Raw genomic sequence first — 10492 nt, 5'->3', positions numbered from 1 at the left:
TCAAAGTTGATCTACAGACGAACCCTTCAAACTTTTATTATTCCCCTCACACGCCCGACATCACTTCAGTGTACAAAACGTCAACTATAGATTTATTTATTAACCATAGAAGAAGTTATTTAACAATAAAATACAGTCAACAGAAAAAAGTCCCTTCAGCTGTTTAGTATTAGATAAAGTTTCTCTTCACATGTTTCACCATAAAGTCCAGATCACTTCAGGCTGAGTTTAGTAAAGCTCAACTTCACTGAAACCGAACTCACCTGAAATGTTGGAAACGCTCTAACAGCTAAACTAACTAATAAAGAATCATTTCATCGTTTATCCCCAAGTTATTAAAGTTTCCTGACGGGCAGCAACAGAAACAACGACCCATCAATTAAGACCCAAGTTTCCCTTTACAGCAACATCACAGCTGCTTTCAGACCTGAGCTCCAGATGTTCTCCTGAAACCTTCTCTGATGATGAAGGCCGACGCCCATGTGGACGAGCTGTAAATAACAACACTGATTTAATACGTCATGTCCCGCCTCCTGCTGCTCTACAGGCTCCACCCCTCCCCTGAATGTCCCCCACGTTTTCCTGTTGTTGTGAACGAGTCGACAATCTGCTACACAACATGACTACACAACATGACTACACAACATGTCTACACAACATGTCTACACAACATTTCCTGGAGACTGAAATCAGATTTTAATGAAGCTGCTGCTTTAAGGTTTAAAGTCGTGTAATGTTGCTTTAAGGGTCAGGATCTGAAACCGGAACATTTCACTTCACACACACATTTGACCGACACAATAAATTCCAACATTAAAAGCTCAGATTCTCACAGGAGAAAAAGTCCTTCTGGATCCGTGGTGTTGACGCCCACAGTTTCCCAGAGATGTGAAGCTTCCTCCTGGACTCAGACCGGTGCTGTGGCCTGTTGTCTCCAGGAAGTGAGAAGAAAACCAACAGCTCAGTTTCCTCTGACCCCAGGTCGACCTCTGACCTCGGACCTCAGCCCTCCTGCTCCTGGTCTTCCTTCTCTTTCAGTGAGTTGGTAACTCCACAGTCCTGCTCCTCACCGGGTCGTGTCTTCTGGTTCTCCTGCCCGTCATCAGAGCCTCTCGGAGGGGCGGCTGGGTCTCTGACCACCCCCTCCATCTCCACCTCCCCCTCCAGCTCCTCCTCGGTCTCCTCCTCCACCCGGCCCACAGTGTCTGGGATGATCTCCACCTCGATGTCTGACGAGTCCTCGCTCTCTTTGAACCACACCGTCTTCTGGCCCTCCCTCCTCCTCTGCTTGTTCAGGACCGACCTCTTGCCGTACTCATCTCCGTCTCCTCGGCCCCTCCGGCCCGGTCTCACTGAGGGGCTCCCCTTGGGGACGTGGTTGGTGTAGACGCCACAGGAGGAGCAGTGGCGGCTCCGTCTCCCCTGTGTCTGGGGGAAGGTGCTCCGCCTGGGGAGGACGTTGTTCCAGCGCCTGGAGCCCCCACGGCTCTGGTCGGCCTCGTTCTGGAAGCCGTCGTTGGTGTACTGCAGGGAGTCCCGGTGCCCGGTCCGAGGCTGGTCCGACTTCAGACAGGGGCCGAGACACTGCGGAGACAGCCCCCCCACATTAACACAGCAGCTAATGAGGCTCTGATGCAGATGCTGCTGAGCTCGTCTGCAGATTAATGATCTTTAATGAATTTTGACTGTTTCTCTGTTTTATACATGTAGTGTCACACGAAGCTCATGAAAGAATCTTCCATGAATCAAAGGCTATAAACTCTTCAGCTGTTTAAAAGTGGGATGTGATGCGAGCAGTGGATCTGATGAACACTGACCTCACATATTTTGTTCATGCTGCCGTTTCCTTTCCACAAGCGGGAAATCAAGAAGCCGATCACGATGAGGCAGAGGACCAGCAGAGCCGCCATGACCAGACCCAGCAGCGCCATGTCCCCCGGCCGGTAGCCGATGTTTGAGGGAGACGGGGTCGCCACGGCTACAGAGGAGAGGATCAGTGAGTCCCAATAAAAGTTCCGATTATTCTGAGAATCAAACGTGTCTGAGGTTCTGACCTGGAATGACCTGAACTGAAACGGCTGCGGTGCCAAACTCTCCTGTCGTCGAATCCACTGCTCTGAGCTGCAGGAAGTTTCCCAACTTTTAAAACTTCAGGTTTCAGTCAAACATGAACACGGACGATTGTGTTTTCTCACCTGAAGTGCAAAAGATTCTGTCTTCACGATTCTCTTCAGGATCATGAAACCGTCTGACGTCACGTTGACGTAGCTGCTGTACTGAACCTCGTACTTCACATCTGGATTCAAACCCTGACACACAAACAAACACACACACACACAGTGATTCAGGACACAAACACACACTTTACTTTTCTGCTAATTCATCAGAGACTTCCTGTTTCCTGAATCACTCTGGAAATGCAGGAGGAAACTGATGTAAGATAAACAACTAGTTGAAGTTAAACACGAGACTTTAATGAGGTAAAGTTTGAGTAAACGTCCGAGGGACTGAACGTCTTTGCAGAAATAAAAACACGGAGCGCTCACGCCGGCGAAGTCCTCGTCCCGGGCTCGGACCCTGAACGGCCGGTTGGTGCTGCGGTCTCGGAGGATCATGCTCTCAGGGACGGAGTTACTGTAGATGAATCCTTCGTATCGCTCCTTCTCAAAGCGAGGAGGGTTCCTGCTCCTCTTCATCACCTCGATGGTCACCTGTGTCACCGCAAACTGATCCCTGTTGGTCACCTGAGACGCCTGAAGGAGACACGGACAGATGTTGGTCCTCAGATGTGTTCAGGTTTACATGATGTGTCTACGATGATAAAACTGAGACTAACAAGCTGAGTCATTCAGAGTCACTGCAGAACAACACACAAACACACAAAGAGTACACAATCATGTCTTTCACCAGAACAGTCAGAGTTATTGGTCCGACAATATCAGCAGCTTTGGTCATGGTGATGTTTCCTGTTTCTTCATCAATCTGGAAAATGTTTCCTTCGTTTCCTGAAGATTAAAGAAAGAAGAAAGTTTTCAATCATGTAAAATAAAACCTGAATGTTTCACGTTGGATCCGACTGAGGAAACTACTTTTCTGCTTTTTCTCACTTTTTCAACCTTCTTATGTGTAAAATCCATAAAATCATGTCTTGTCTTTATTACGTTTTCACCACTGAAGAGGTTGAAGGTGTTTCTACTACGACTAATGATGAGGATGATAAGTGAAACCCTCGGGACTCATGTCTTCAGCCCATGAGACCTGTTCCCCTGAATGTGACAGAAGAAGAACAAACACCTCTCAGGATTCTGTAGCTGATCTGCTCGCTCCGGTTCTTGTCTCCGTCCTTGGCGAACACCGGCCCCGGCTCCAGCCCTAACGGCCCCTCCTGTGGATTAGAAGCATCAGGTGTGAACTCTCATACTGAGACTCTTCCCTCAGACTGTTCATTTCCATAGAGCCAGGTCATAACTCCAACATGAACCCTGAGACAACACAGACGACATTCACAGTCTTCAGTCCCTCTGTTTGAACTGTGGGCACAGCTACAAGTTAGACGAGCGCTCAGAGCGGAAACTGCTCCGAGGCTCACGACCAATCTACGGAAGAGAAGGTCCTCCTGGATCTGTTTCTCCAGATCAGAGGTTCCTCCTCAGGTCGTGTCCCACCCCTCCAAGTCTCATGGAAACAGAGAACAGAGGTGAACCAGGACCAGAACAGTCTCAGGTGGATCAGCTGTCTCACCTCTTTCTCCGTCAAGTTGACTTTTCCTCTGTAGCCGCTGCTCACGCACAGTTTGGCGTTTCCTAGGTTTGTCCTGAGACACGGCTGAAACCACGGAGGCCGGTTGTCAACGTCCTTCACGTGAACCGTGATGGTGGCCACAGACGTGAAGAAGGGTTTGTTGGAGGCCGAGCCGTTGAACGTGTCCTGGAACATATGAGTCGGGTCAAAGGTCAAAGAGAAGCAGATTCTACATGTGGTCTTCATCACCGTCGTACCTGAACGTGTAAAACCAGAGAGATCTTCTGAACGACGTCGAAGTCCAGGAGACTTTTCACGAGAATCTTTGGAGAGTTGATGTTTTCCAGACGGAAATATTTGTCCTAGTCGACACAGAGAAAAGATTCTTTAGTCCAAATATCTGTTCAAACAAAGTATCATGAGTGAATGTATGAACTGATCATAATAATATTCAACATTACACAATATTCAAAGACTATTATCTTTCAGTTTCCCCCCAATTTTTCAATATTTACAAATGAATGACAGAAACAGTAAAGTGAGTGAGTTATGAATGAATTTCCTCTTGAGTGGAGTTCATTTGATCCATTAACAGAAATGTGTTCTTACTGTTGCCGACTCTAAACGATAGAACAGAGGCTCAGAGTCGACGTCTGAAGCTTCGATCAGAGCGACGCTGGAGTTAACGGCTGTGAGCTGAGGACACAAAGACACGTCAACGACTGTGAGCTGAGGACACAAAGACACGTCAACGACTGTGAGCTGAGGACACAAAGACACGTCAACGACTGTGAGCTGAGGACACAAAGACACGTCAACGACTGTGAGCTGAGGACACAAAGACACGTCAACGACTGTGAGCTGAGGACACAAAGACACGTCAACGACTGTGAGCTGAGGAGACAAAGACACGTCAACGACTGTGAGCTGAGGAGACAAAGACACGTCAACGACTATGAGCTGAGGACACAAAGACACGTCAACGACTGTGAGCTGAGGACACAAAGACACGTCAACGACTGTGAGCTGAGGACACAAAGACACGTCAGGGTTGTGGAGGACGAGCATCAGACATGATACTGATAATACACGAGGAAGGTTTATTCATCTCAGTCATACATTACTACACTGTATGACATCATGACGTCACAACCTTTGACCTTTGACCAATCAGCTTCCAAGTCACACACACACACACACACACACACACACACACACACACACACACACACACACACTTCTCACCTCATTCACTTCTACTATGAAGTGGTTTTGTGCAAAGTTCGGAGGATTATCGTTCACATTCTCTACCAGAACCTCAACAGACTCATTCACCTGAGAGAGGGGGGGGGGGGGGAGAGAGAGAGGGGGGGGGGAGAGAGAGAGAGGGAGGGGGGGAGGGAGAGAGAGAGAGAGAGAGAGAGAGAGAGAGAGAGAGAGAGAGAGGGATGAAATCGTCTGTATCATTATTTTAAAGAAACAAACAGCATCTTGACCTTTGACACACGTTTCATGTGTTTCATGTGTTTCACGTGTTTAATGTGTTTCATGTGTTTCATCTGTTTCATCTGTTTCATGTGTTTCATCTGTTTCATGTGTTTCATGTGTTTCATGTGTTCCATGTGTTTCATGTGTTTCATGTGTTTTATGTGTTTTATCTGTTTCATTTGTTTCATGTGTTTTACGTGTTTCATGTGTTTCATGTTTCATGTGTTTTATCTGTTTCATGTGTTTCATGTGTTTTATCTGTTTCATGTGTTTCATGTGTTTTACGTGTTTCATGTGTTTCATGTTTCATGTGTTTCATGTGTTTTATCTGTTTCATGTGTTTCACGTGTTTCATGTGTTTTATCTGTTTCATCTGTTTCATGTGTTTCATGTGTTTCATGTGTTTCATCTGTTTCATGTGTTTCATGTGTTTCATGTGTTTCATCTGTTTCATGTGTTTCATGTGTTTCATGTGTTCCATGTGTTTCATGTGTTTCACGTGTTTCACGTGTTTCATGTGTTTCATGTTTCATGTGTTTCACGTGTTTCACGTGTTTCACGTGTTTCATGTTTCATGTGTTTCACGTGTTTCATGTTTCATGTGTTTCATGTGTTTTATCTGTTTCATGTGTTTCATGTGTTTCATGTTTCATGTGTTTCATGTGTTTCACGTGTTTCACGTGTTTCATGTGTTTCATGTTTCATGTGTTTCACGTGTTTCACGTGTTTCATGTTTCATGTGTTTCACGTGTTTCATGTTTCATGTGTTTCATGTGTTTTATCTGTTTCATGTGTTTCATGTGTTTCATGTTTCATGTGTTTCATGTGTTTCACGTGTTTCACGTGTTTCACGTGTTTCATGTGTTTCATGTTTCATGTGTTTCACGTGTTTCACGTGTTTCATGTTTCATGTGTTTCACGTGTTTCATGTTTCATGTGTTTCATGTGTTTTATCTGTTTCATGTGTTTCATGTGTTTCATGTTTCATGTGTTTCATGTGTTTTATCTGTTTCATGTGTTTCATGTGTTTCATGTGTTCCATGTGTTTCATGTGTTTCACGTGTTTCACGTGTTTCACGTGTTTCATGTGTTTCATGTTTCATGTGTTTCACGTGTTTCACGTGTTTCATGTTTCATGTGTTTCACGTGTTTCATGTTTCATGTGTTTCATGTGTTTTATCTGTTTCATGTGTTTCATGTGTTTCATGTTTCATGTGTTTCATGTGTTTCATGTGTTTTATCTGTTTCATCTGTTTCATGTGTTTCATGTGTTTCATCTGTTTCATGTGTTTCATGTGTTTCATGTGTTTTATCTGTTTCATCTGTTTCATGTGTTTCATGTGTTTCATCTGTTTCATCTGTTTCATGTGTTTCATCTGTTTCATGTGTTTTATCTGTTTCATGTTTCATGTGTTTCATGTGTTTCATGTGTTTCATGTGTTTTATCTGTTTCATGTGTTTCATGTGTTTCATGTGTTTCATGTGTTTCATGTGTTTCATGTTTCATGTGTTTCATGTGTTACATGTTTCATGTGTTTTATCTGTTTCATGTGTTTCATGTGTTTCATGTGTTTTATCTGTTTCATGTGTTTCATGTGTTTCCTGTGTTCCATGTGTTTCATGTGTTTCATGTTTCATGTGTTTCATGTGTTTCATGTTTCATGTGTTTCATGTGTTTCATGTTTCCTGTGTTCCATGTGTTTCATGTGTTTCATGTTTCATGTGTTTCATGTTTCCTGTGTTCCATGTGTTTCATGTGTTTCATGTTTCATGTGTTTCATGTGTACTCACAGACGTGGCTCCAGCTGCGCTGCACTGAACCCACACCACCAGAGTTGTACTGGACAACGACTGAAATGAAAATGTGAATTAGCTTCATGATCAGTTTGATGACTTCAGAGTAAAGGAGTCTGTGGAGGAATCACCTCATAGTCGAGTCCTTTCTTCACCATCAGGACGTTTCCCTTCAGGTAGAACAGATCTCCAGGATTCACTGTGACCGTCAGAGTCACATCAGCACCAGAGACGATCTGGACGACCTGGACGTCAGCCGTGATGTTCTCTGATACCGTCACGGGTCCGGGAGGAACCGTGCACACTGAGACGCACAAAGAGCAGATCACACAAAACACACATCAGGTGGAGGTTTCATGAGATCTTCATCAAATCTGATCCCAGAGGTCTGATAATGTTTGTTTGACTGAAGCGTTTCTGTTTCAGTCTGCTTAGACGATGACACGTTAGTCCGACACGTGATCGTTCACAGGAAAATAAAGACACAAGGTTTGTCAAGAAAAACTTTGTGTCCATGAAATAAAGATTTACAGTATTTTAATCAAACATTTTTCCATGGGAGAAAAAATGAAGGTTAAAAAAACAATTATGATAATAATGAAAATCTGTCTTTGTTGATAATAAAATACTTCAACATTTTTATTCACTTCCTGTCAGAGACGTAAAGACTCATGTCACCAGTAAATATTAAGTACAGCCTGTTAGCTTAGCTTAGTGTAAATACTAGAAACGGGGAAACTGCTAGCATGGCTCTGTCTCACAGTCACTAAGTCACAACAACTGGAAACATCAGAAAATCAACGAAACACACTGAGACACAAAATGACAGAAAGAGAAGAATCAATAAAGAGAGTGAACATATTTCAGAACAGACACAAGATGTCTGGCCCCGTCTCATTCTCCATAATGTTCCCGATCACGCTAACATCTCATCGCACTTTTTCTATTTATCGTACAAATTCTAAACAAACCTGATTCATCAAATGATCGTGTTTCTCCTCTCGTGTCTGTGACTCGGTTTAGATTCAAACTTTAGATTCAAGACACGTTGATACAACTCCATGATCCCCAGCCACAGATTCTGGTGCCATGTGACGTCGTCACCACAAGGTGGCAGCGCATGAGGAACCTCAACACATGAGGAGCCACAACACACGAGGAACCTCAACACATGAGGAGCCACAACACATGAGGAGCCACAACACATGAGGAACCACAACACATGAGGAACATCAACACATGAGGAGCCACAACACATGAGGAACCTCAACACATGAGGAGCCACAACACATGAGGAGCCACAACACATGAGGAACCACAACACATGAGGAACCACAACACATGAGGAACCTCAACACATGAAGGGCCAGAACACATGAGGAACCACAACACATGAGGAACCTCAACACATGAGGAACCACAACACATGAGGAACCACAACACATGAGGAACCTCAACACATGAGGAGCCACAACACATGAGGAGCCTCAACACATGAGGAACCACAACACATGAGGAACCTCAACACATGAGGAACCACAACACATGAGGAACCACAACACATGAGGAACCTCAACACATGAGGAGCCACAACACATGAGGAGCCTCAACACATGAGGAACCACAACACATGAGGAACCTCAACACATGAGGAACCACAACACATGAGGAACCACAACACATGAGGAGCCACAACACATGAGGAACCTCAACACATGAGGAACCTCAACACATGAGGAACCTCAACACATGAGGAACCACAACACATGAGGAACCACAACACATGAGGAGCCACAACACATGAGGAACCACAACACATGAGGAGCCAGAACACATGAGGAACCACAACACATGAAGAACCCCAACACATGAGGAGCCAGAACACATGAGGAACCTCAACACATGAGGAACCTCTACACATGAGGAACCTCTACACATGAGGAACCTCTACACATGAGGAACCACAACACATGAGGAACCACAACACATGAGGAACCAAACATGAGGAACCACAACACATGAAGAACCCCAACACATGAGGAACCACACATGAGGAACCAAACATGAGGAACCACAACACATGAGGAGCCAGAACACATGAGGAGCCAGAACACATGAGGAACCTCAACACATGAAGAACCTCAACACATGAGGAACCAAACATGAGGAACCACAACACATGAGGAGCCAGAACACATGAGGAACCAAACATGAGGAACCACAACACATGAAGAACCCCAACACATGAGGAACCAAACATGAGGAACCAGGTTATTACAGGAATAAAAATACAAAAGAATAATTTCGTTGATATTTTAGAATCTGTCACTTGTCGTCTGTGAACTTCCTCCAGGTGAAAAGGTCCAAAGTGAACACATCTTGATTTGAGGGGCCACAGAACGCTCGGGGCCCCTCCTCTAAAGGATCGCAGCTCTCCGTCTGCAGCGTCATCACTCGGCTCTACTCACGTCTTTGAGTCGCACAAACTGTAGAAAAGAAGACGAGCACGGTGAATCTGAGGAGAACGTCCACAGGTCTGTTCTTCAGCTCCAGGTCCATGTCGGGAGTCCAGAGGCTGCGGCAGATGAAGTCCAGAGGAGGAAGAGGAGTCGTGGTACCAGCTGGTACTCGAGCACATAAAGACCCGTCTGTGCTGCTCAGCCAGTGGGAGTCGACTACAGACGCAGTGTTTGTGACTTCATCTCACGGCCTCGTGTGGAAACAGAGACTCGCTGCCTCCCACTGAAATACTTGCATCTGTTTTAGATGCTCGTTCTGCATTGGTGGCCCTGATGCATTCTGGGAGAAACCCGGCACAGCTGGAAACATCTGTCACGTTTAAATACTCAGGTCGGACGGAGCTTTTGAACAACATATATTTATATTTATATTTATATAACATATAAACATACAAACACATGATACTTTACATTCAATCACACTGTTTATTAATAATTGTTGCTGCAACACGACAACGAGGCCGCTGGTCTGAGCATCATGAAGACACACTGACACACACACACACACACACACACACACACACACACACATGAACACACACCAGAACCACCCTCTCCCCCATCTCCTCTGTGTGGGAACAACAAGCTCACAGTGTCATGATGAAGCTCATACATTATATAAACACAGACACACACACACAGACACACAGACAGACACACACAGACACACACTACATGGTATAGTTCAGTCCATTCATGAAAGTGCAGCAGACTTTCCATTGTTTTATTTTAAAGGAGTCACTTTCCTCTCTGACCACCAGGAGGAGCCAGAGCTCATCAGATCAGGAGCCGGTTCATGTTGTTCACTTTTTAAAATAACACACAACATGACCACAACGAGACAAACACACAACGTGACCACAACGAGACAGACACACAACGTGACCACAACGAGACAGACACACAACATGACCACAACGAGACAGACACACAACATGACCACAACGAGA

The 10492-nt window shown here is 44.9% G+C and overlaps 1 protein-coding gene across 1 annotated transcript; it reads right to left on the bottom strand.

Moving 5' to 3' along the window:
• Positions 1–20: 20 nt before the first annotated feature.
• Positions 21–9744, bottom strand: cdhr5a (cadherin-related family member 5a). The gene is made up of 14 exons (XM_069528097.1): positions 9492–9744; positions 7155–7327; positions 7021–7080; positions 4987–5076; positions 4351–4437; positions 3999–4103; positions 3742–3927; positions 3295–3385; positions 2908–3005; positions 2547–2753; positions 2196–2309; positions 2055–2121; positions 1818–1978; positions 21–1584 (listed from the first exon to the last, which is right to left on the bottom strand). The coding sequence occupies exons 1-14, from the start codon at positions 9580–9582 to the stop codon at positions 1003–1005; spliced, it is 2112 nt and encodes a 703-aa protein (XP_069384198.1). The 5' UTR covers positions 9583–9744; the 3' UTR covers positions 21–1002.
• Positions 9745–10492: the final 748 nt, after the last annotated feature.

Source organism: Paralichthys olivaceus, chromosome 1 (assembly GCF_024713975.1).
Source record: "Paralichthys olivaceus isolate ysfri-2021 chromosome 1, ASM2471397v2, whole genome shotgun sequence".
NCBI classification, from domain to species: domain Eukaryota; kingdom Metazoa; phylum Chordata; class Actinopteri; order Pleuronectiformes; family Paralichthyidae; genus Paralichthys; species Paralichthys olivaceus.
The sequence above is the reverse complement of the archived record's forward strand: the minus strand, read 5'-3'. Positions and strand labels throughout refer to the sequence as shown.